The sequence below is a fragment of the Hemiscyllium ocellatum genome, chromosome 3 (assembly GCF_020745735.1).
Source record: "Hemiscyllium ocellatum isolate sHemOce1 chromosome 3, sHemOce1.pat.X.cur, whole genome shotgun sequence".
In the NCBI taxonomy this organism is placed as follows: Eukaryota; Metazoa; Chordata; class Chondrichthyes; order Orectolobiformes; family Hemiscylliidae; genus Hemiscyllium; species Hemiscyllium ocellatum.
Window position 1 is genome coordinate 12,552,289 of NC_083403.1, and position 27,579 is coordinate 12,579,867.

General features: G+C 44.2%; 1 protein-coding gene across 3 annotated transcripts in view; it reads left to right on the forward strand.

Annotated features, from left to right (window-relative positions):
* The first annotated feature begins 1,402 nt into the window (after window positions 1-1,402).
* Window positions 1,403-27,579, forward strand: part of LOC132830661 (serine/threonine-protein kinase MRCK alpha-like) — a 565,530-nt gene continuing 539,353 nt past the window's right edge. For all 3 annotated transcript variants that reach the window (XM_060848487.1, XM_060848489.1, XM_060848488.1), the window contains exon 1: window positions 1,403-2,568. In XM_060848487.1, coding sequence (XP_060704470.1) covers window positions 2,394-2,568 — 175 coding nt within the window. In that variant the 5' untranslated portion in view covers window positions 1,403-2,393. The remainder of the gene's footprint in view (window positions 2,569-27,579) is intronic.

A 27,579-nucleotide genomic window follows, 5' to 3' on the forward strand; every position in this document is an offset into this window, starting at 1 on the left:
GGCCAATTCATCTTTGGACTGTGGGAGGAAACCGGAGAAAGCTAGTGCTTCCAAATAAACCTGTTGGACTATAACCTGGTGTGAATTTAAAGACTTTCAGATTTTCACAGCTTTGGCAAATTTCCTAAGTGGTTTTCAATGTATGATCCGTTGTAGGAAACACAGCAGTTAAAATGCACACAGCAAGATCTCACAATATAAAGCCATTTATATTCCATCTTTAATATGACAAAACGTTCCAAAGCAGGAGCATTCTAAAAATTGCCACCAAGCGACACGAAATTATATATCAGATGACCAAAGCGGGTTTGAAGGAGTGTCTTAAAAGGAATTCCAGAACTTACAGGCATCAGAAGGCACAATGAAACAACAATAATCGGTAATGCACGGCGAGGGGGGCAAAAAATAAAAGGGGCACAATCTCAAAGGGTTGCTGGAGATGGAGAAGAGTTACAGTAACAGGGAGAGGGAGGCCATGGAAAAATCGGAAAACAAATACGAGGATTTGAAAATGAGCTTGAGCAGGACCTCATAACAGCTGAAAGAATAAAATGAACGGAGAGAGCTTTGGTCCTCCAGTATCCCGAGGTGCCTGGCAGTTGGTGGGGGGGTGGGGGGTTACACAGCGCCTTCAGGTCCTCCAGTATCCCGGCATGCCTATCTATCGGGGGTATTTAATACCTTCAAGTCCTCCACTATTTCGGGGTGCCAGCGGAGCAGAATTTAGCACCTTCAGGTCCTCCAGTGTACCTGGCAGACCATTTTGGGGAGGAACGAGTACTTTCGGATCCTCCATAATCCCGACGTGCCTGATTGTCTGTTTGGGGGGGGGGAACACAATCCGGAAAGCTCAGGTCTTCCAGTATCCCGGCATGCCTGGATCCCCTTTGGGCGGGGGGGAACGAAAGGGGAGAAACCCTTGGGGTCTTCCAATATCCCGGCATGCCTGGATCTCGGGGGGGTGTTGGGGGCGAAACCCTTAGGTTTTCCAGAATCCCGGCATTTCCTTGGGGGGGGGTGGGAGCGAATAGGAAGAAACCCTTAGGTCTTCCAACATCCCGGCGTGCCTGGTTCTCGGTTTTGTAGGGGAAGGAGTGGGGTGCGCGGAGAGTCGGCAGGACACTCTCTGGTCCTCTAGTATCCCGGCGTGCCTCGGTCCTCAGCTGCGCCGTGGTTGGAGGCTGGGCGGGGGGGGGGTGGAGGACACTCACTGGCCCTCCAGTATCCCGGCGTGCCTCGGTCCTCAACTGCGCCGTGGTTGGAGGCTGGGGGGGGGGGAGGACACTCACTGGCCCTCCAGTATCCCGGCGTGCCAGTCGGTGCGGGAGAGGATGGTCGGGCCCGTGTGCCCCTCCCCCTCTGGCCGTCCGCCCGCCCGCAGGGAGCGGCCGCCATGTTGTGTTGTTTTACACCTCAGAAACAGCGGCGGCTGCGGGTGAAGGGGAGCGGATGCCTCAGATAGAGAGAGAGAGAGAGATATATATAACATTGACGGAACCGACTGCGTGCATTATTACATTGACCACTCACTGACCAAAAAGGAAGAGGATAACAACCAAAACAAAAACCAAAGCAGCCGGAGGGATCTGATGCGGGAGAAAAGAAATATTCGTGTGTGTAGGGGTGGGGGAGATAAATAAAAAGGAGAACTTGTGAGGGGGAGAGAGGATAAATGATGAGGATTTGGGTATTTTTTAAAAAAAACATTCTTCCCCTCTCTTTGGGTTGAATGAGATGAAGCTGAGGCGGTTTTGCTGAGGAGGGTTTTTTCTTTATTTTAAAAAAATCCTCATTATTCATCACCAACGGCTTTCCCAAAGCCCTGTCATTGTGTGTTTTTTTTTATATATATATAAAAACACACATTATTTGAGGGGGGGAACCGACGACAAGATGCTGTGTTTTGCTGCAGCCGCCGTGTGAATTGGGGGTAAGAGGAGGAGGGTGAGAGACATTTAGAAAAGGGTGGTGTGTGGAGGGGAAAAATTAGGCTTTTAACCGAAATAACCTTCAGCCGCTTTCTGAGAGCGAAAAAAAACCCCTCCCCACACACACCTACCCAGAGGAGGGAGAAATGATGTGTGTATCCGCCGTCTCTGCAGCTCTTCCTTCACCAGGATTATAACTGTACCCTTGGACCTGGAGGACACTCTGCTGAGCTTTATATTTTTATTATATTTGAGGGGAGGAAGGATGTGCTTTAGAAGAAAAGGAGAGACCTAAATATCTCGAGATCCAGACTGTCCACACAGCCCCCTTCCCAACAACAACCTTGCTGCCTCCAGTTGTGATTTATAATATATATATAAGGCACATTTCTGTGTTGAACAAGGCTCGTAGCCCTCTCCCACTTTCCTCCTGACCCACCTCCTCCTCCTCCACTGCAAGCCAAGATGTCTGCAGAAGTGCGCCTGAAGAAACTGGAGAAAATGATCCTGGACGGACCTCGGAGGAACGGTGCGGCGGTGAGCGTGGAGACCTTGCTGGACATCATCATCTGCCTGTACGACGAGTGCAGCAGCTCTCCCCTGCGCCGGGAGAAAAACATCACCGAGTTTCTGGAGTGGGGTGAGTCCACATTCACTCTCGCTGACTAGAGACTGACTTGTGTTTACCGAGTTTTGCGTCTGCCTTTCGTTGAACGGGGAAACCGACATCTCATTCACAATGTCCAGGTTATTCACATTGGGCATTTTCTCCTCCCCCCCCACCCCCGTCGAGGTTATTCACATTGGGCATCCCCCCCCCCCCCCCCCCCGCTTTGTCGAGGTTATTCACATTGGGCATCCCCCCCCCCCCCCCCCGCTTTGTCGAGGTTATTCACATTGGGCATCCCCCCCCCCCTTGTTGAGGTTATTCACATTGGGCATCCCCCCCTCCCTCCATGTCGAGGTTATTCACATTGGGCATCCCCCCCTCCCTCCATGTCGAGGTCATTCACATTGGGCATCCCCCCCTCCCTCCATGTCGAGGTTATTCACATTGAGCATCCCTCCCTCCCTCCATGTCGAGGTCATTCACATTGGGCATCCCCCCCCTCCCTCCATGTCGAGGTCATTCACAGTGGGCATTCAACCCCCCCCCCCCCCGTCGAGGTCATTCACATTGGGCATCCCCCCCTTTGTCGAGGTCATTCACATTGGGCATCTCTTCCCCCCCCCCCCTCCCCCTTGTCGAGGTCATTCACATTGGGCATCTCCCCCCCCCCCTTGTCGAGGTCATTCACATTGGGCATCTCTTCCCCCCCCCCCTTGTCGAGGTCATTCACATTGGGCATCTCTTTCCCCCCCTCCCCCTTTGTCGAGGTCATTCACATTGGGCATCTCTTTCCCCCCCCCCCCCCCCCCTTGTCGAGGTCATTCACATTGGGCATCTCTTCCCCCCCCCCCCCCCTTGTCGAGGTCATTCACATTGGGCATCTCTCCCGCCCCCGCACAGCCTCTGCATTGTGCGGGGTACAATCTTTCAGGCCTCTGTGACAATGCATTCTGTTTTCGGGGCAACTTATTGGTTTGTGTTTTATTTTATTGTTAGAAAGCAGTGTTGCAAATCCAGCAAAATTCATAGATTGGGGGAGGGGGGGGAGGTGAATAGTAGACAGGGCTATTAGCTCTTAACTTATTCCGCAGGCTTGATGCTGTAGTCTTTTGGGGTTTTTTTGTTTCAATTTAGCAGTAATCCCCTCCTCTCAGCGCATTACTTTGGAGGTGAAATACGATCATCTCCGTGTGTTTGCTGTGACCTAATGGTTAACAAACACAATTGACACTTTCAGATCCTAGACCGTTACGAAAACTGCACACTGTTTTAGGAAGACGTTCAGTCCTGTTTGATTTGTGTCCAGTAAAAAATGAGGTCTGCAGATGCTGGAGATCACAGCTGCAAATGTGTTGCTGGTCAAAGCACAGCAGGTTAGGCAGCATCTCAGGAATAGAGAATTCGACGTTTCGAGCATAAGCCCTTCATCAGGAATAAGAGAGAGAGAGCCAAGCCGGCTGAGATAAAAGGTAGGGAGGAGGGACTAGGGGGAGGGGCGATGGAGGTGGGATAGGTGGAAGGAGGTCAAGGTGAGGGTGATAGGCCGGAGTGGGGTGGGGGCGGAGAGGTCAGGAAGAGGATTGCAGGTTAGGAGGGCGGTGCTGAGTTGAGGGAACCGACTGAGACAAGGTGGGGGGAGGGGAAATGAGGAAGCTGGAGAAATCTGAATTCATACCTTGTGGTTGGAGGGTTCCCAGGCAGAAGATGAGGCGCTCCTCCTCCAGCCGTCGTGTAGTTGTGTTCTGCCGGTGGAGGAGTCCAAGGACCTGCATGTCCTCGGTGGAGTGGGAGGGGGAGTTAAAGTGTTGAGCCACGGGGTGATTGGGTTGGTTGGTTCGGGCGGCCCAGAGGTGTTCTCTGAAGCGTTCCGCAAGTAAGCGGCCTGTCTCACCAATATAGAGGAGGCCACATCGGGTGCAGCGGATGCAATAGATGATGTGTGTGGAGGTACAGGTGAACTTGTGGCGGATATGGAAGGATCCCTTGGGGCCTTGGAGGGAAGTGAGTGTGGAGGTGTGGGCGCAAGTTTTACATTTCCTGCGGTTGCAGGGGAAGGTGCCGGGGGTGGAGGTTGGGTTGGTGGGGGGTGTGGATCTGACAAGGGAGTCACGAAGGGAGTGGTCCTTGCGGAACGCTGATAGGGGAGGGGAGGGAAATATATCCTTGGTGGTGGGGTCCGTTTGGAGGTGGCGGAAATGGCGGCGGATAATACGTTGTATGCGCAGGTTGGTGGGGTGGTAGGTGAGAACCAGTGGGGTTCTGTCTTGGTGGCGGTTGGAGGAGCGGGGCTCAAGGGCGGAGGAGCGGGAAGTGGAGGAGATGCGGTGGAGGGCATCGTCGATCACGTCTGGGGGAATCTGCGGTCCTTGAAGAAGGAGGCCATCTGGGTTGTGCGGTGTTGGAATTGGTCCTCCTGGGAGCAGATGCGGCGGAGACGAAGGAATTGGGAATATGGGATGGCGTTTTTACAGGGGGCAGGGTGGGAGGAGGTGTAGTCCAGGTAGCTGTGGGAGTCAGTCGGTTTATAATAGATGTCTGTGTTGAGTCGGTCGCCCGAGATAGAAATGGAAAGGTCTAGGAAGGGGAGGGAGGAGTCTGAGACAGTCCAGGTGAATTTCAGGTCGGGATGGAAGGTGTTAGTAAAGTTGATGAACTGTTCAACCTCCTCGTGGGAGCACGAGGCAGCGCCGATACAGTCATCGATGTAGCGGAGGAAAAGGTGGGGGGTGGTGCCAGTGTAGTTGCGGAAGATGGACTGTTCCACATATCCTACAAAGAGGCAGGCATAGCTGGGGCCCATGCGGGTGCCCATGGCAACTCCTTTAGTTTGGAGGAAGTGGGAGGATTGAAAAGAGAAGTTATTCAGGGTGAGGACCAGTTCAGTCAGTCGAAGGAGGGTGTCAGTGGAAGGGTACTGGTTAGTGCGGCGGGAAAGGAAGAAGCGGAGGGCTTTGAGTCCTTCGTGATGGGGGATGGAGGTGTACAGGGACTGGATGTCCATAGTGAAAATAAGGCGTTGGGGACCGGGGAAGCGAAAATCCTGGAGGAGGTGGAGGGCGTGGGTGGTGTCCCGAACGTAGGTGGGGAGTTCTTGGACTAAAGGGGACAGGACCGTGTCGAGGTATTGGGAGATGAGTTCGGTGGGGCAGGAGCAGGCTGAGACAATGGGTCGGCCGGGGCAGGCAGGTTTGTGGATTTTGGGCAGGAGGTAGAAACGGGCGGTGCGGGGTTGTGGGACTATGAGGTTGGAGGCGGTGGATGGGAGATCCCCTGAGGTGATGAGGTCCTGGATGGTCTGTGAGATGATGGTTTGGTGGTGGGAGGTGGGGTCATGGTCAAGGGGGCGATAAGAGGAGGCGTCCGCGAGCTGGCGTTTGGCTTCAGCGGTGTACAGGTCAGTGCGCCAAACTACCACCGCGCCTCCCTTGTCTGCGGGTACAGACCTCCCTCCGGATCCTCCGCTCCACCCTTGCAGCCATGCGTCGCCACTTACACTCCCTGCAATCAGCCCTACCCCAGCTCAGGACAGCACTCTCACAGACCTGCAAAGGACCCCTGCTGTTCTTCATCTACAGAAGAATCCACAAACTCAACAAACAGTTCTTCCTAGCCCTATCAGAGATTAAAGACAGTAAGTACCAAAAACTTTCATGTACTTACCCCCACACTCGTGGCCCCTCAACTATTCCAGAATCTTCCACAGGCCTGTCGGACGCCATTACACATGTGGCCTCCACAGCGCCCGCGGCACCAAAGGCCGCCGCCCACCGTGACGTCACTTCCGCCCCCACCGACCTCGGAGCCCCCGCGATCGCCGCCCCTACAACTGCCCCGGTGACCACCACACACACAACCGCTTCCACAATCGCCGACGGACCCGCGACCCACGCGGCCACCGGGAATGACCACCACTCCTCCGTCGCCGCAACCATTTCCGCCCCTCCGGTTGCCGTCGACGCAGCCACTTCCGCCCCCACTGACATCACTAACCTGCAGGAGCACAAATCCTCAGGTTTCCCCGCCCCCACGCCGTCTTTCGTCACTACCCATAACCCCGCCCATAACCCCGCCCCCACGCCATCTCCCGTCGCTTCACGTAACCCCGCCCCCACGCTTATTTCCGTCACGACGCATGACCCCGCCCCCACGTCGAGCAACGTCACCACGTCTAACTCCGCCCCTACTTCGATCTCTGTCCCCGCCCCCAGCTCCAGCTCCAGCTCCAGTCCCACACCAGGTCCTAGCTCCCAGCCCTGCCGGATTTTCACCATCCCTCCAGATCTCCCCCTCTCTGAGGATGAAAGATCAGTCCTCAGCAAGGGCCTCACCTTCGTTCCCCTACGCCCTCGGATTAATGAGTTCAACACGCGGCGAGATATTGAACAATTCTTCCGCCGCCTTCGCCTCCGTGCCTACTTTCACAACCAAGACTCCCGCCCACCCTCTGACGACCCCTTCTCCCGCCTCCAACACACCCCATCCACCTGGACACCCCGTGCAGGCCTCCTACCCGCCCTCGACCTCTTTATAGCCAACTGCCGCCGTGACATCAACCGACTCAACCTGTCCACCCCTCTCACCCACTCCAACCTCTCACCCTCAGAACGTGCAGCCCTCCACTCCCTCCGCTCCAATCCCAACCTCACCATCAAACCCGCAGACAAGGGAGGCGCGGTGGTAGTTTGGCGCACTGACCTGTACACCGCTGAAGCCAAACGCCAGCTCGCGGACGCCTCCTCTTATCGCCCCCTTGACCACGACCCCACCTCCCACCACCAAACCATCATCTCACAGACCATCCAGGACCTCATCACCTCAGGGGATCTCCCATCCACCGCCTCCAACCTCATAGTCCCACAACCCCGCACCGCCCGTTTCTACCTCCTGCCCAAAATCCACAAACCTGCCTGCCCCGGCCGACCCATTGTCTCAGCCTGCTCCTGCCCCACCGAACTCATCTCCCAATACCTCGACACGGTCCTGTCCCCTTTAGTCCAAGAACTCCCCACCTACGTTCGGGACACCACCCACGCCCTCCACCTCCTCCAGGATTTTCGCTTCCCCGGTCCCCAACGCCTTATTTTCACTATGGACATCCAGTCCCTGTACACCTCCATCCCCCATCACGAAGGACTCAAAGCCCTCCGCTTCTTCCTTTCCCGCCGCACTAACCAGTACCCTTCCACTGACACCCTCCTTCGACTGACTGAACTGGTCCTCACCCTGAATAACTTCTCTTTTCAATCCTCCCACTTCCTCCAAACTAAAGGAGTTGCCATGGGCACCCGCATGGGCCCCAGCTATGCCTGCCTCTTTGTAGGATATGTGGAACAGTCCATCTTCCGCAACTACACTGGCACCACCCCCCACCTTTTCCTCCGCTACATCGATGACTGTATCGGCGCTGCCTCGTGCTCCCACGAGGAGGTTGAACAGTTCATCAACTTTACTAACACCTTCCATCCCGACCTGAAATTCACCTGGACTGTCTCAGACTCCTCCCTCCCCTTCCTAGACCTTTCCATTTCTATCTCGGGCGACCGACTCAACACAGACATCTATTATAAACCGACTGACTCCCACAGCTACCTGGACTACACCTCCTCCCACCCTGCCCCCTGTAAAAACGCCATCCCATATTCCCAATTCCTTCGTCTCCGCCGCATCTGCTCCCAGGAGGACCAATTCCAACACCGCACAACCCAGATGGCCTCCTTCTTCAAGGACCGCAGATTCCCCCCAGACGTGATCGACGATGCCCTCCACCGCATCTCCTCCACTTCCCGCTCCTCCGCCCTTGAGCCCCGCTCCTCCAACCGCCACCAAGACAGAACCCCACTGGTTCTCACCTACCACCCCACCAACCTGCGCATACAACGTATTATCCGCCGCCATTTCCGCCACCTCCAAACGGACCCCACCACCAAGGATATATTTCCCTCCCCTCCCCTATCAGCGTTCCGCAAGGACCACTCCCTTCGTGACTCCCTTGTCAGATCCACACCCCCCACCAACCCAACCTCCACCCCCGGCACCTTCCCCTGCAACCGCAGGAAATGTAAAACTTGCGCCCACACCTCCACACTCACTTCCCTCCAAGGCCCCAAGGGATCCTTCCATATCCGCCACAAGTTCACCTGTACCTCCACACACATCATCTATTGCATCCGCTGCACCCGATGTGGCCTCCTCTATATTGGTGAGACAGGCCGCTTACTTGCGGAACGCTTCAGAGAACACCTCTGGGCCGCCCGAACCAACCAACCCAATCACCCCGTGGCTCAACACTTTAACTCCCCCTCCCACTCCACCGAGGACATGCAGGTCCTTGGACTCCTCCACCGGCAGAACACAACTACACGACGGCTGGAGGAGGAGCGCCTCATCTTCTGCCTGGGAACCCTCCAACCACAAGGTATGAATTCAGATTTCTCCAGCTTCCTCATTTCCCCTCCCCCCACCTTGTCTCAGTCGGTTCCCTCAACTCAGCACCGCCCTCCTAACCTGCAATCCTCTTCCTGACCTCGCCGCCCCCACCCCACTCCGGCCTATCACCCTCACCTTGACCTCCTTCCACCTATCCCACCTCCATCGCCCCTCCCCCTAGTCCCTCCTCCCTACCTTTTATCTCAGCCGGCTTGGCTCTCTCTCTCTTATTCCTGATGAAGGGCTTATGCTCGAAACGTCGAATTCTCTATTCCTGAGATGCTGCCTAACCTGCTGTGCTTTGACCAGCAACACATTTGCAGCTGATTTGTGTCCAGGGATAGATTGTAGCTACAATTTTCTTCGTCCGTGAGATCTCAGAAGCGACTGTACATTTTGAGTCGTCAGTAACCAGCCTTGCGCAAAAAAAAAGTGAACGTTTCGTCTCGCCTTTTCTGTCTAAGATTTTCCAGGTCTACACACTCCTGGGTGTGCTACGTCTATTTTTGTGTTCGATAGTTCCAGATGATAAATGCCGGATTACTGTGACAGCTGGAACTGGATTGTAAAATGAATTGATGAGTTTCCGGTTTTCTGTGAAACGACCGGGCAAGACAATTTGTTCAGAAATGCTAATACTAAAATATGCGGTGAAGAATACACGTCATGTTTGACCATACCGCCCCTCAAGGTGTTTTTCTTCGTTATACTTGCAACCTTGGAGACAGTTGAGGAAAAACATGCGTGGAGTACTTAAGTGAATTATATAGCCCTGTTGCACATTTTTAGCGGAATTCTCAACTACAATTAACCTTTTGTGGTAGTTCGATTTTTTTTTGTGCGCAGTAACATTTGCACAAGCTATTTCAAAACTAATAAAGTCGATGAGCATGAGACAGTCTGGGATAAAGCAGGCCTAGAGCTGTGATTCAGAATGTTCAATGCAGATGTGTAAGTTTCAGTGCTGTTTTCATCAGCAGTGAAAGTTTTAGTGAAGAGATGGAAAGAAGATTTTCAAGTTATGAAGGTTTTGAGAGATTCCATTAGAAGCAGTGATGGATGGGTGAATGCTTAGAACTATCCCTACAGTGGATGTAGGGGAGGGGAATCTCAGTAAATTGCACCAGGACAATTAAAGTGTGGAATGCTTGTTTGCAAATAGCGATGGCAGAGTGCCATTGCCATTTTGAGGTTGCTTTAATAAATATTTTAAAAGCAGTATGAAAGGATATAGGAAACGAAGAATAGTAGGTCCTGTTGAGTTGGCAGTGCAGGATAGTGGGCTGAATGTTCATCCCCCTGCTGTATGTTTCTTGAGTTTGTTAATAAATCTATGCATAATTATTAAGTGAAGAATTAGTGATTGCAGCCAACCTGGACACGAGCTGGGTGCTCCTGTTATTGCTGATTGTTTGGAACCATGGCACAGGCATATTTGCTGCAATTAGCTGATGATCTGGGAAATAGATTACTGTATGAGATAACGTAAGAGATGCTGCAACAGTGCAACATGCAAAGAGTCAAATTCTGGTTCTCATCTTATGGACAGATTACATTAAATCTGTTATTGTACATTATGATGTGCAGTGATGAGAAGTAAAAATATTTCTCCTTGCCATGACCACTAAATTCCTACGTTTACCTATGCTTGACTGCTGTTGGGGATGTAATTTATCTTGCTGTTCAGCTGGTATCAATGAACTATTTAATCAACTTCCTTTTATAACTCGGTGTTTCACTTTTTTGCTGTATAGATGTCCTTGTGCCGCAATACATATTTAGAATTCTTTTTCTCTCCAGAAGTCTGTTATGGACTTGATTAGCCAAATAGTCTCTTATCCCCTAATGATTCTGACTTTCTATAATTGGAGTGAATATTAGATACAGATTTGCTTAGGGTGCAAGGAAAGCATAAAATTAGTTTATGCCTGGATGTGTAGTCCTGAGAATGTTATGTTGAAGTATTGCTGATGAGATTTCACTTTAGAAGATTGTGCAATGATTTGAGTTGAGGGCTTGATATTATCAAAAGTACAATATATTTTCATTTGACATTTACTTTCTTATATTGATTCATGATTTGTGTGAATATATGTGTGCCCTTTGCAGAAATGGTAGAAATATGCGGCATGTAATCTGTAATGTCTGCACAGTTAATGTGTATGAATTCAGGGGCAGTCTTGGTATCTGTCTGGACATTTGAGGTAAACAGTCTCATGTTTTTCAGCAAGTTAATGTCTAAGGTGGCAATTAGCTATTCTACTGCTTGAAAAAGATGATGCAGCCGTCATCAGTATTTCAAACAGATTAATGTAGAAAGGATACACAGTATTTAGCGGTAGATGATAAGATCTGAGAGATTGGGCCTTTGCCAGTTGTTATTTTGAAGCATAGCTGAATCTTAATTATAGGATGATTAAAGACTGTTTGCTGTTTATATCAAAACAGTACAAATAAAAGTTTTTGCAGTTGCTTGGAATTTTAACATATGCCCTTAAAAAGCTGTGAAGTTTAGCTTTATTTCATGCATTATGCAGATGGAGCAGTTACATTTGCTCTATTGACAGGACTAGGTTTTACAGTGGCTGCTTCAAATTTATTTAGCATTATTGTGACTCAGCTGGATATGATATAAAAATATCAAAATGCTAGTGCAAATTATTTAAACTGATTTTACACTTAATGGCTATCTGAAAATGTCTACAGATGTTTTATAAGCTGTGGCGTGTTCATCTAATTAATGAGGAGTTGCAATTTGGTTTTGATTATTTAAAGTTGAGTGAACAAACGTAGTGCCAGTTATTACATTTTGTTTTCTGTTATTGACTCTATTTCTGTTCAAGCCTTTCTATATACTGTTTGTCCAAGAATGTTTGTTTTGTGGAGTTCTTTTTGAGTTGCTTTTGAGAATTACAAAAGTATGGCACTGGCAATTTTTGAGCTGCGGCCAATGTCCCAAGGAAAGCCTGTAGTGTGATACTATCTTTTTACTTCTGTCCTGGCCTCCCCCAGCATCAGTCTATCCATTCAAATTGAAGGTGGTAGTGGTTAAAATTGTGGTTTTAACTGATGTAGCAAATTCATTTTACAATCTGAAAATTTGTGTGGTCAGTCTCATTATAATAGCTTCCTGTTTTACAAAATAGCTTTGGCATTTTAAGTTCTGTTTTTATTTAGGAGTTAGTTGATGCAAGTCATATAGATTCCTAATTTTGATATGATGTCTGTTTAAAAATTTGTGAGAGAATTTCCTGCCTGGATCAAGAGACATTTTTCTAGCAGTTTCCCACTTCTACTGTCTTTCTTTGGAAGGTATGTTGAATCTACTGTTCAGAACAAAAGCTGCACTGTTTACCTGGAAGCAATACATAGAGAAATTATTTAATTATTGTTGAACCTACAAGATGTTATTAATCTGTGAGAAGATTTGTAGCTCGGGTGCTCGTTGTTGTGGTTCTGTTTGCCGAGCTGGGAGTTTTTGTTGCAAACGTTTCGTCCCCTTTCTAGGTGACATCTTCAGTGCTTGGGAGCCTCCTGTGAAGCGCTTTTGTGTTGATTCCTTTGGCATTTATAGTGGTCAGATTCAAGCCACTATAAATGCCGGAGGAATCAGCACAGAAGCGCTTCACAGGAGGCTCCCAAGCACTGAAGATGTCACCTAGAAAGGGGATGAAACATTTGCAACAAAAACTCCCAGCTTGGCGAACAGAACCACAACAATGTTATTAATTTGCATAAATTTTTGTTTGGATTTTGGGGTAATTTTTTAAAAATACTTGGGCAAATTTGGCAATAAGTTGCAAACATCTAACATGTTCCAGGAAAGTCTGAAACATTTTGGTAACGTATTAACGTGCACCCACTCTCCTTGCGGGAGGAGGAGGTACTCAATGATTGAAAAATGTGATTTGAATTAAATGCTGAAGATTTAACTTATTTGATCTTGTGGGTGACTCCTGCTCACCCTTTGCATTTGTAATCTGCAATATGTGCCTCTGCTGTATTATGCAAAAAGGCTGAGGTGAAGCAATAAAGATGGAGAGCAAGCTCATGTCGCTGTGGTTACTTTAGTTTTGAGACATGGTATCACTTTGGAATACATATAAGGCTTGATCTTTGGAAAAATGGTTGATTTTAATTTTGCTGGTGAGGTGTCATGGCTGATATAGCTGGTTGAACTGTGTAGCTTGAATGGAAATCATAGAGTCATAGAGATGTACAGCATGGAAACAGACCCTTCGGTCCAACCAGTCCATGCCGACCAGATATCCCAACCCAATCTAGTCCCACCTGCCAGCACCCGGCCCATATCTCTCCAAACCCTTCCTATTCATATACCTATCCAGATGCCTCTGAAATGTTGCAATTGTACCAGCCTCCACCATTTCATTCTGAAGACTCTTTAATGTGAAGATCTTTTTTGAGAAGAGTATTACAAAGCTGTAAGTGCAGTTTGTATATTTTCTGGTAGTTTACTGACCTTGCAAATTTTCATTGCTGTTAGTACTGTTGGTATAATCTCATATCGGTGCTAGTCAAATTGTATTTTGATAATTCATATCAAATGGAAATGTTCTAAAATAGCAAATGGTACCTTGATCAGATTCCTTAGTTGGCTGTGGGAATCAAATAAGGTTAACTCTTGCACTTTTTTTGCTAGATTGGTACATTTTTGGTGATTTGCACTGTTGAATGTGAGATCCTGTAATTGGGACCCTACTCATTGCAGTTGAGAAGATTGTGGTGATCTCATTAAACATAAAGGGCTTGACAGAGTAACTGCTGACAGTGTTTTCTTTCATGGGGGAGTCCAGGACCAGGGGGCTTAATCTCTGAATAAAGAGGTGCCAATTTAAGATTGAGGTGAGGAACACTTTCTTCTCGATGGTTGAAGGTCTTTGGAACTCCTTACCGCAGAGAGCTGTGGGGACTGACTCCTTGTGTACAATTATGGTTGAAGTACGTTCTTGATCAGCTGTATCAATGGTACTGGGGAAAGGGCGGGGAAGTGTACAGGAAGGAGTGTCGGATCAGCCAAGATCGTATTGAAAGGTGGAGCAGGCGCAAGGGACTGAACAGCCTACTGCTGTTCCTATTTCTTATGGACTGAAGGGAGTCAAAGATACGTCATAACTAATTACTTTGAAAATGAATTCACTATTGTTTAGGCAAGAGTTTAGTCAATTTTCACACAGCGATATCAGTCAAGAAGCGGTGGTGAGATGGAAGTGTTTTTGTGATATCATTTGAAGGAGAAGTGTTGGACAGAGTACTGAGAGAACTCGTCCGTTTCGTCAAGTCAACATCATGGATCTCGTATCTGCCTGCACAGTAGAGTATTTTGGTTTAACATCCCATTTTATGGAAGACCCCACCAACAATATAGCAATGTTACAGTAATTCACTGAATTGTCAGACTCATTTATTTGCTTACATCCTGGAGAGGTACTTCAACACACACCCTTCTGAATTTGGTGGTAAGATTGCTATCTGCTGAGCCCAGTGTATTACCTTTCAGGTAAGCTGTCACTGTCCATTGTGTGCTATGTTACACAATAGGCTACATTCAATATACCTCCTTTGTAATAGAAGTCAAATTGTCAGCATTAAGATTAAGAACTCGTGACTGCTTACAAATGACACAGAAAATTATATTCAAGTCCTTTTTACACAATTTTCAACTTGATTTAAGCATATCTTGTACATTTGAGAGGAGACAGTTAGTTTCGTATTGTTTATTGTGGTTGCTAGTCAGGACTGGTGAGAAAAGTCATATGTTTATAGAATGTTTAATGATGGAAATTTATGAAAGCCAAGCAAAACTTTGCCTATGACAACAGTGAACAATTTGTTATTTTTATAACCGTGGCTATTAAAAATAGCTGTTAGGAACAAAACTAGTTTTACTGTTTTTGCTAACCTTTTTGGTAATATATCTTTGTCAGTGAAATGTGTATTTGCCTTTTGAGGATGCATTTGTGTGCCATTTACATGGGGTCAATCTAATTAAGTCATCTTGTTTAATACAACATTGTTTGTCCTGTCCTGAAGACAGCAGAAGTAAAATTTGCTGTTCAAGTGAACTCTTGATTTGTCAAGCATGTGATATGCTGTTCAGCAAGCCTCTTGTACTCTGACTTTTTGCCACTCTTATTCCTGTATCAAAGTTTTACATTGAGTAGATTTGATAATCCAATGAAACTTCAAATTATGTAGTTGATTTATTGTAGGCCACCCAACTATATATTTGTGTATTGAAGTATAGTTTCAACAGAATTATTTCAAAAATAGGGCCACTGTTTAAGAAAGGTGGAAAAGAGAAGCAGGGAACTTATCGACCGGTGAGCCTGACATCGGTGGTGGGCAAGTCGTTGGAAGGAATCCTGAGGGATAGGATTTACATATATTTGGAAGAGCAAGGACTGATTAGGGATAGTCAACATGGCTGTCTGTGTGTGGGAAAGAATGTCTCACTAACCTATAGAACAGTACAGCGCAGTACAGAACCTATTGATTGTTACTTCTTCAAAGACAAAGAGAATTGATGAGGGCAGAATGGTGGACGTGATCTATTTGGACTTCAGTAAGGTGTTTGACAAGGTTCCTCATGCTAGACTGGTTAGCAAGGTGAGGTCTCATGGAATACAGGGAGAACTAGCTATTTGGATAAAGAACTGGCTCAAAGGTAGAAGACAGAGGGTGGTGGTGGAGAGTTGTTTTTCGGGTTGGAGGCTGTGACCAGTGGAGTTCCACATTGATCAGTACTGCGTCCACTGCTTTTTGTCACTTATAAATGATTTGGATGTGAACATGGGTATAGTTTGTACGTTTGCAGATGACACCAAAATTGCAGATGTAGTGGACATCGAAGAATGTTACTTCTGAGTACTTGATCAGATGGACCATTTGGCCGAAGAGTTTAATTTAGAAAATGAGTTACTGCATTTTGGAAAGGCAAATCCGAGCAGGACTTATACACTTAATGGTAAGGCCCTGTGAAGTGTTGCTGAACAAAGGTACCTTGGAGTGCACGTTCATATTTCTTTGAAAGTGGAGTCTCAGGTAGATAGGATAGTGAAGAAGGCATTTGGTATGCTTTCCTTTATTGGTCAGAGCATCAGGTATTGGAGATGGGAGGTCATGTTGCAGCTGTACAGGACATTGGTTAGGCCACTTTTGGAATATTGCTTGCAGTTCTGGTTTCCCTCCTTTTGGAAGGATGATGTGAAACTTGAAAGAGTTCAGAAAAGATCTTCAAGGATGTTGCCAGGATTGCAGGGTTTGAGCTTTAGGGAGAGGTTGAATAGGCTAAGGCTTTTTTTTCTGGAGCGTCTGAGGCTGAGGGCTGACCTTATAGAGGTTTATAAAATCATGAGGGTCATGAACGGCGTGTATAGACAAGGTCTTTTCTCTGGGGTAGGGGAGTCCACAAGTAGACGACAAAGGTTTACGGTGAGAGGCGAAAGATTTAAGGGACCTAAGGGGTAACCTTCTCACAGTGTGGTGCATGTATGGAATGAGCTGCCAGCGTAAGTGGTGAAGGCTATTACAATTACAACATTTAAAAGGTTTCTGGATGGGTATATGGATAGGAAGGGTTTGGAGGGATGTGAGCCAAGTGCTGACAGGTGGGACTAGATTAGGTTAGAATATCTGGTCAGCAGGGACGAGTTGGACCACTGACTCATTGTTCATAAGGACTTGAAATGTCAACCTGTATATGAATTACATAACATAATTTTAAAAACAAATTTAAATTCTTCATGTGTATCTGTTTATGTTCTTATTTTTAAACTTCCCTGCTGTTTATTTACATTGGTAGTATATTGTGGCTACAGAACACTTGTTAAATGCTGTTAACATAGTCAGCGCATAGCACATGTTGTTAGTCTGTCTCTTCACCTAGAACTGACACACTTGCACTGTTGCTGTTGGTTTTGCCAAGAACTGACAAACTACTCAAGTCTAATCTTTTTACAAATTACCTGGTTACTCTTTAAGAACCATGTTTTTAAGGCTAGCAGTTTGATAGTGACTTTGATGTGAGGTTGGATAGCCTTAGTCCATTATCCAGTGGTTCCTTAACTCAAAAGTCCTACGCCGTGAAAGAGTAAGAAGAGAATATGTGTTGGATCATGTCGTAGCTCATTCAGGAGTACATGGTACTAATCTTGAATATGAAGAGCTGGGGAAAAAAAAATCTGTTACCAAAGTTGATGTCTGTTTTGAGCTGAAACATTTCAGTCTCAAATACAACTCGATTTTGACCGTAGCACACTAAAACTCATGAGATCTTTGCAGAGCCTCAATATGGTTGGCCACATCATTTTCCAATGGCCCTGATAATCCAGTTCAAATGGACTTTTCTCTCCTGGTTTCATTTTTACCTATGCTGTTGCCAGGTTATGTTATCGCTTTCATCCTCCACTTCATTACTTCAAGTGTCCCAGAGTCTCTTCTTAACTGCAGACTTCCTCTCCAGGTTATTCCTTGACTCTGTTGCCATGGGTGTGCAGTTTTCTCCCATGTGCACACTAATGATACATAGCTCTACCCCATTACCTTCATTGCCTGTATTGTTAGGTCACTTGTGTGACATCTCTCCTTGGAGGAGTCTCTCTGTGTTCTATTTTATCTCTGTTGTTAGAGTGGAGTTTTTGTTGTTTTGGATCTCCTTATCTAAGGAAGGATATTTTGGCATTGAAGGAAATCCAGAAACTGTTTACCAGACTAATATCAGGTAGTGAGGGACTGTCTGATGAGGAGAAGTTGAGTAGGTTGGGCTTGTATTCATTGGAATTCAATAGCATCAGAGGCAGTCTTACTGAAATATACAAGACTCTTAAAGGACTTGACTTCTGAAGATGCAGAAAGGTGGTTTCCCTTGTTGGAGAGTCTAGAACCAGTAGGTATCGTCTTAGAATAAGAGACTGCACATTTAAGTCAGAGATATGGAGTTTCTTCTCTGAGGATGGTGAGTCTGTGGAATTCTTCATTATGGAAGGCTTTCAAAACCAGGTTGTTAAGCATATTCAAAACTGAGTTTGATTTTTAATCAGTAAAGGAGTTGAGGATTATGGACAAAAAGCAGGAAAGTGGAGTTGAGGAGGATTATCAGGTCAGCCATGATCTTATTGAATAGTGGAGCAGGCTTGACGGGTGAATGACCTTCTGTCCTGTATCTTATGGTCTTATTGTGCATTACTGTCTCACTACTTGGTTGCAAATCTACCACATCGGTATTGCTGGAGACATTTGGGTGGAAATGCTGTCGTTATAATGCTGCCGCCTACTCCTATACAAGCAACTTGAAGTTCATTGAAAACTCAACAAGTTTTAATTCCTTTATTTGGTCATCGCAGTTTCAGTGGTGGGGGTTTTACGTTAGATGCCAAAGCATGTTTTTAAATTTTCGTAGACTGAAACATTTTAATAGTGAGTTTTTATGAGTAAAGTGTTTATAAATCTGAAAAAGCAGAATAAACCTATGTTTTTGACTTGCTTTAGATCTTCTAATTCTGTGGTAACACAATGTAAAGATAACGTAAATACGTAGATTTACCACTTCAATTTTTTTTTCACTGCTGGTTTCATTTAGAAATTACTCAGTAACAGTAAGTCCATGTACTTTAGGAAAGGCTATTCATAGTCTTGGGAAGGTCATTCATTTCTGATGTTTTGCTTTATCAGTTCACTAATGATTTCCTTTGGTGTTGTTGGGACATGCAGCCACTGTGGAAAAATGTAACCGATGAAGGATTCTAAAATTAGAAAATATAATGTAAGCAGTACCTGTTAAAATGCTGATACATGGAGACTTTTATTTGTTCATCAATTGTGAACCTTGCTGGCAAAGCCAATGTTTATTTTCTATCTGTTATTGCCCTTGGCGGTGAATGGGCTTCTAGGTCAGTGTAGTCTGTGTGGTAAAGATCTTTCCACAGTGCTGCTATTTTGCAGGTTTGAAGGTTTTGAAGTAATAGGTGTATTTCTGAGTCAGGACATTGGCACCATGTGCAAGTAACACTTGCTGAAGCCATATTCTAATTTATTGATGCTGTTCTTGTGTTTGGAAGTGCTGATGAAGAAGCCTGATTTAAATGTTCAAGAAATTAATCTTTTTTGTTAATTTTGGTACAGATAAACATGAAACAATTATTATTGTAATTATAAACCAGGCAAGTAAGATGTATTCTGTAATTCTTTGACTTGACCTCCCAGTTTTGTGGACTTGGATGGTGAGTTACATGCTGTAGTCTTACCAGCCTTTTGAATTGCCTGTAGGCACCAGGTCAATTTCTAGTCACCATTATTTTCCATATTGTTCATCGATCAGAATGCGTTGAACATCAAGGGGAGGTGATTAGCTTCTCTCTTGGTGCAGGTGGTTATTGTTAGACACTTGTGTAGCACTGTCACTTATTGATGTAACCTTGGATATTGTCCAGACTTTACAGCATGTTGGCATGGACGACTTCAGTATCTGAGCAGTTGTGAGTAGATTGACTAATGTGTAATTATCATTTGAAGATCCCACTTCTGGCCTTATGTCAGAGGGAAGTTCATTGAAGCAGCTGAAGATTATTTGACCTAATCTGAAGAACTCCTGCAGTGATGTTTTGGAGCAATGATGAGCGATGTCCAACAACCACAACAATTTTCCCTTGCGCTGGGTCTGATTCTAACCGTTGGAGAGTTTTCTCCTGTATCCTGCTGACCGTGCTTACTTTATACAAAAGGCTACAACAGAAAGCTAGTACAATGGAGGAAATATTTGGGCTTAAAACTACTACTTGAATGATGTCAGAATGTTAAGTACTTGATGAGAACTTTGCTCGTGAGTAAATTTTTTAAAAAGTGTTCAAAATTTTACATTATAATCTGTGCTGCTGATAGAGTTTAGGCAAGGAGAACGGAGAGTCTGCTGCGTTTATTATTAATTTTAGAGGATAGTTGTGCCTCAATTAGATGAGAGAAAAATAATGCTGAAATCTTATCTACCTAAAATAAAATCCGTGATCGATCTAGTAATGCATTAACGCTGATGATTCATTTATACTGGAATGTCCAGCTTTATAATGGCACAGCGCAGTCAGAGTATGTTCATTTAATGTTTGGAAACTTGCTCTGAGGAATTAATTTTGAAGAGGTTCCTTTTCAGATTTTCTCCATCTATAATATGTGATGTACAGTATATATACTTTTCAGAAAACACGCTATAAATTTTAAAAGTTTTCCTTTTACAGAAATTGTGTATCAGTTTTTTGGACTTTGGCCATGTCATGGTGTCTATTTGATGCAGAGAGAAAGTGAGGACTGCAGATGCTGGAGATCAGAGTCTAAAAGTATAGCACTGGCAATGAAGGGCTTATGCCCAAAACATGACTCTCCTGCTGCTTGGATGCTGCCTAATCTACTGTGCTTTTCCAGCATCACGCTTTTTGACTCTGTCTATTTGATGTACATATAAAACTCATCCCAGCAAGTGTTTGTTTTTAAGAAATTAATTTCCAGGATTCCTCACTCTGAAGATTTGGTAGTCCTGTTGGCTACAAAATCTTGTCAAAATGTAAAGAAGATTTTTTGACGATTTATTATGAAAGAACTGGGATCACGATTTAAAATTTCCGGCAATCTGTATTGGAAAGAAAAAGTTGTTGGTTTGCTTTGGCCTGGAGTGTCACAGCTTTTCTGACTGAGTAGCCTTTAACCATCAAGCGCTACAGGTCATGATGAACGGTTGTCAAAAATGTTCCATTTTGTTTTAAAACAAATGTTATCCATTGTGTGCTGCATTATTCTACTTTGATCTATCATGTCAGTAGGTTCGCGAGGAGGTCAATAATAGTAAAAGAGCTTTCAGAGTAATACTATAATGTGCATCAAAGTGAACGTAAAATCACTGTATCAATGTACTAAACGATGTTGAGTGAATAAAGTATTTTTTTTGATGAAACGCTTTTTATGGTTTGTATTTATGTTCCTGCTGAGGGTGATGTTAGTTATAACCTTGGATGAGTTCTTTGATTTAAACGATAACTGTACGTCAGAAGTGCTGAAACTCTGACTATCTTCCTTGATGTTGGCTTTGTTTCTGCTCAGAATAATGTTTAAACTTTTTTATTTTAATAAAATGTTAGAATTTAAAGTTATTATGCCTTCTGCAAACACTTTGCAATTGATATATTTGTATATTATTGGTAATGTCTTTTACTTGTTGAGTTTGCTTTTAAAAATAAAAAGCCTAAGTAAGAGGAGTAGGCTTTGAGTATTTGAGCCTGTCTTGCTGATTGTAAGATAATGGTGATTATCAACTTCAACTCCCCTTTCTCGCCTGATCTTTAAAACCCTTAGATTTCTGGATTTTCAAGAATCATCAGTTTCAGTATTGAATATAGTCACTGACTGGATATCTGCACTTCCTGAAAATTTATAATAATCACAACTTTGTGAGAGAAATAGCATTGTGGTATTGTCACTGGGCTATTATCCAGAAACCTGGCTTCAAATCCTAACCTGACAGATGGTGGTGATTTCAGCAGTCTGAAGATGACCAGAAAACCATTGTTGATTGTTACAAAAACCCATCAGGACCACTCATGTCCTCCAGGGAAAGGATCTCCTGGACTGGGCTAGTCTGATCTGGTCTGGTCGAGCCTACATGTGACTCCAAGACAACAAAAATGTGGTAAACTCTTAATAGCCTCTGATACAGCAAATTAAATGATTCATTTGTATCAAACTGCCAATAGAAAATCCTGTTTCAATCTAAAACAGTTAACCCCTTATCTGAACCATTTGGTTCCAGACGCTACCAGTGATGCAACATCTCAGGATCTATCTTCCATTTAAGAGTTACTGCTTTGAGTTGATCATTATTCAAAACCCAAAATGGCTGAGGATTTTAAACATTTTCTGTTGTTCTCTAAGATTTCCAACATCTGCGGTATTTTGTTCTTGTTTCCTTCAGAATTTTACATGTTTCAATTAGATCACTTACCTGTCTTGAGCAGAGCTGGTCCAATCTACTTGGTCTTTCCTTTTACAGGATAATCCTCTGGAATAAATTCAGTGACCATTCTGTCTGGTAATCTCTGTCTATGCTCATTTATTAACCCCAAAGCAATGAGCCCTTACCTTCTGCAACAACTTTTCATGTGACACCTTATTACATACCTTTTGAAAATCCACACGCATTTCCTGGTTCCCCTCTACCTGCATTTATTTATCTTGTTAGTTGCATTCTTAAAAAAGAAATGTGTCCAGTTATCACTTCTTTCTAAGAAATTTCAAATTTGTTGGCGGAACAAATATTCCATTTTAGTTCTCTTCTAATATAAGATATACTGGCATTAGAGGGAGTCCAGTAAGATTCACTGGGCTGGTACCAGATAGGGAAGGACTGTCTTTTGAGGAGCTGTTGAATATATTGAATCTGTAGTCATTGAAATATAGAAGCATGAGAGGCAATCTTATTGAAACATATAAAATTCTTGGAGGACTTGAATGTTTGTTTCCCATGGGACGATCTAGGACCGGAGTGTATAATCTTAAACATGTGGAGGTCATGGTGTTGGACTGGGGTGAACAAAGTTAAAATTACGCAACACCAGATTGTAGTTCAACAGGTTTATTTTGAAGTACAAGCTTTCGGAGTGCAGCTCCTTTGTCAGGTAGTGAGCTGTATTGTGTGATTTTTAACATAATCTTAGAACAAGGTGCATATTTAAGACCGGGAATGAGGAGGACTTTCTTCTCTGTGGGTCGTGAATCTGTAGAATTCTTGACCACAGAGCACTGTCGAGGTGAGGTTGTAAGGTGTTTTCAAGGGTGAGAGAGATTTTTAATCAATAAGGGAGTCAAAGGCTATGGGAGGAAAATATAGGAAAGTGGAGCTGAGGATTATTTTAACTTTGACCTCGTTGAATGGCCTATGTTTATTTTTATGATCTTACTAATATCTAGATCAATCTAGATAATATTTATTATACATCTTTTCAATTGCATCACATCACGAATGAATTTGTAAAAAATAAAGTGACTGTGTCATCTCCAGCCAGGAATTTAAGGGTTTCCGGTCGTCACCAAAATTATTTGCTTTCATGACATTTCTGCCCCTCATTCTTCCAGAATCCTCATTGATACTGAAACCCTGAAATATGGTATGGTTCATACCTGAGCATCTTCCTTGCATGAACTTAACTGTAATTAACTGTCCAACTTTCCTCAAAGTGCTCAGCATTACGTTTCATGTAATTCCTATTTATGCCACCTTAAGCCTGTCTTAAGAATACTGGCTTTTCAACTTAATCAAATCCTATTTCATTATGTTTACCATCTTTTGCACCTATTACTTTATGCTTTACTACCATATCCAGTTTTGGCTTTGATGCCTAAACTATGCTCTTCCTCCATATTTTCTTTGTTATTCCTCTCCTGACCCTCCAAGTCCTCCTTGAAATCAACTCTCTTTGCCATGTCTGTGCTTACTATTTCTGACATAATGAATGTATGATTTAGGACCTGGATTGGACCATCAGGCCCTTTTGTGTTTTCTCTACCATTCATAAAATCCTGGTTAAACTGATTAGTGTACCTCCTCTCTATAACCTTTCATCCCATTGTTAATTAAGAATCCATCTACCTCTGCATTAAAAGATTCAAAGACCGTGTTTCCACCATCTTTTTAAAGAAAGGAAGATCCTCTGAGAAGAAAACAAAACCCTCATTTGTGCCTTAGAAATAAAAGTTACCCATTTAAATGCTGACCCGTAGTTTTAAATCTCCTCATAAACTAAACGTCCTATACCCTGTCCAATCCCCTCAAGATTGTGTATGTTTCAATCAGGTTACCTCCAACTCTTCGAAATTCCATTTGATAGAAGCCCAGCCTATTCAACCTTTCCTCTTATAACAGCCCACCCATTCCAGGAGAAGTCAACCCTCTCTGAATCGCTTTCAATGCATTTACACCTTAAAGAAAGAGACCAGTACTGTACACAATACACCAGATGTGATCCCACTAGTGCTCTATGTAACTGAAGCATAATGTCCCTGCTTCATTATTCAATTCCCCTGCAACAGATAACATTCTTTTAGCTACCCTAATTGCTTCTTGTACCTGCATACTACCTGTTTGCACTTTATGCACGAGAGCACCCAGATCCCTCTGCATCTGAGAGTTGTGCAATCTTTTGTGATTAAGTTAACATGCTTTTCTTTATTCTTGTCACAACACTTTCAAATATTCTCACATTGTATTGAATTTGCCAGGTCTTTACCAACTCCATTTATCTATTTCTATTCCTTTGTAGCTGTCTAATGTCATTTTCACAACTCACTTTCTGACTGTTTCTTTATCTCATCAGAAAATTTATCACCCATGCCTTTGGTGAGAATGTGTACAGGGTATAAGCAGGCAGGGAAAGAGTTTTGTGACACGAAAGGTTCAGCTGAGCATAACTCAGATCAGTTAAAACTTGCAGTTAACAACAGGGTGCTGGAGGCAAGGGTATGGGTTAACAAGGTGGAAAAGCAGTCATCATGTAAAGCCATTTAACAATATTGGAAGCATTCAGTATGCAAGGTCAACTGACCAGAGGAAAATATCCATTGTATGCGTCCAGTTGACAACGTTAAGAGCATTCATTGTACAACAGTAAAGGGTTAATCTCTGCTATTGATATTTGTTGATTGTAATGGTCACCCGGTTAATATGTATTGCCTTATCTGGATGCTTCTCCCTGTAAAATGACTATATGGTTCATTGAAAAACTATTGTTCCAGAGAAGACCATGAACTCCTGTCTCTGTGCACATGGGCGATTGTTTTCTCTCTCTCTCTCACTCCAGAGGCCAGAATAAAGATAGAGATAAAATTATATTGTGTCTGAGCATTTTGCTTCGACTGAGGCGGGGAAACAGAATGATGATATCGGTTCCTTCAAATCATTTGTAGATATTGTAAGAAGTTGAGGTCCTGCTCTGGTCCATGTGGCTCATCACTCATTGCACCGTACCAACATAAAAAGTCATTATATGTGGACTGTCCACGTCCTGTTAGTCAGTCAATATATATCCGTGCCAATATATTATCACTTACTCCATGAGCTGTTGTATTTTCTGCACTGATGTTTGATGTGATGTGACACCTTGCCTCCTATTTCTAGTTGGTTCTGTTTCTATAAACTGTGGAGTGTTTTGGGATGTTATGTTCAAAGTTTTATAATAATGCATATTTTTGAAAAGTAATGGCAGGTTGATACCTGCCAGTCAGAAAGGAGTTACACTGCCAGCAGGAAGGGAGCCAGCAATTCTCCTGTCTTGCTCTGAGGAATTTGAGGTTAATTTCCTAATCTTTCCTGAATGTGATCAATTAAGCAGACATTGAACTGAAGATCTTGATTTGTGCCTCCAGAAAAGTTCCAGGTTCAATGGCAAATTAGTTAATTAATCGACATGAGAGCGCCATATTTCCCAGTTATACTCTTAAACAGTTTTCAAGGCGACATTTAGCATGCACCAAGATGGTACTTTTTGCTTGTCGTGAAACAGCTTACATTAGATGGATTTTACAGTCAGTGGTATAAAGGATGTTGGATGATATTTGAAAACGTGACTTTGAAAAGTAGATATAGATCGGTTAGGTGTGTGGGCCAAAATGTAGCAGATAGAGTCTAATGTGGATAAGTGGGAGGTCATTATTGTTGGTTGGAAAATTGGGAAGACAACCAATTATCTAAATGCAGAGAGACTTTGGAGAACTCTGGTGCAAAGGGCTTTGGATGCCCTAGTTCATGAGTCACAGAAGACTAGAATGCAGGTACAGCAGATAAACATTCCATTCACTTTCTTGATTATATAGCTAAAGGAATAGAATATAAAGGTAAGAAAATATTGTTACAACTACACAAAGCATTGTTGAGGCTTATACTTTGGAATTTAGAAGAATGAGGGGTGAATAAATTGAGATATTCAAGATGATAAAAGGTATGGATTAAACAGACGTGGAGCGCGTGCTTCCTCTTGTGGGGCATTCTAGGATGAGAGGTTATAGTCTTGGGATAAGGGGTAGCAAATTTTAAAATAGTTGAAGATAAACTACTTCTCCCAAGGGTTGTGAATCTGTGGAATTGACTACCCAACAGTGCGGTCGATGCTGGAACAGTGAGTAAATTCAAGTAGGAGTTAAACAGATTTTTAATTGGTAATAGATTGAAAGGATATGGAGAGAAGGCAGGAAAATGGGGTGAGTAGCACACCAGCCATGATCGAATGACTGAGCAGACTTGATGGGCCGAATAGTCTAGTTCTGCTCTTGAATCTTATGAATGTCTGCAAACATTATAAGTTAAATGGGGGTTTTGCCGAACTCTGATTCGCTTGGTTGTTATGCGGATAAACGGTCTTTAAAAGAGATATTGAGGTGTTTTGATCTCACAATCATGTAAATGAAGTAATGACCATTGTCTCCAGTCTGCAAGCCTGTCTCTGAGAGTTTAATTTCTTTCTCTTCTATTTCAGTCTTCCTTGCTTTGATTATAAAGATGTTTAATCCCTTTAGGCTGAATTTTCTTTTCATGGCACATACACATTCCTGATGAAGGGCTTTTGCCTGAAATGTTGATTTCCCCCCCTCTTCGGATGCTGCCTGACCAGCTGAGCTTTTCCAGCACCACACTTTCCGACTCTTGATTTCCAGCATCTGCAGTCCTCATTTTCTCCCACATACACGATAGGTTGAATAGCCTCTTTCTGTGATTCAATTTCATTTAAAACTTTTCAAACAGTGAAGCTGTTAATTAATTTGTATCCATGCGAAGCAAAACCTGAACAGAATGTAGGCTTGGGTACGAAAGCAGTATTGTGGGGAAGAGTCCGTCAACACCACCTGTTAACATTTAACCGAATTAAATGAGAGATGATGCACCGAAGAAGAATGAACAAGGGTTAACTCTATGAATGCCAGGACATTAGGAAGCTCAGAGGAACAGACAGATCCTTGGGTGTTCAAGATTACTGAAGGTGGCAGGGAAGGTTAATAAAGTAGTTAGGAAGACATGTAGGATGCCTGCCTTTATCAGTCAAGGTGTAGATTATAAGAGCAGGGGGTCTATGCTGTGTAGAACTTTGGTTAGGCCACAGCTGGAGTACTGTATGTAATTCTGGTTGTCACACTGGGAAGGCTGCGAATACAGTGGGGAGGGGTGTGGAACAGATTAACCAGATGGTCCATGAGTGGAGCATTTCAGGTTCAGAGAGATGCTGGAAAAGCTCGGGTTGTTTTCTTAGACACTGAGAAAGTTGAGAGGTGTATCAGATTGAGGAGCGTGGATAGGGTGAATGCAACTGATTGGCACTTCAACTAAAACAATGACAAGGGAACACACTTTTAAAGTGAAAGGCAGGACATTGAGTAGGGATTTCAGGAAAAGAGTTTTTGCTGGAGGGTGGTGGGGGTCTGGAATGAGGGTAATTGAGGTGGGCACCCTCAACCTTTTAAATGAATCTTGTTGAGCACTTAAAAGTCTCATTCAAGGTGACAGGCCTAGTGTAGGCAATAGTCTATTTTTGGCAGTACAGACCTGATGGGCCAATGGGCCTCTTTTGTATTCAG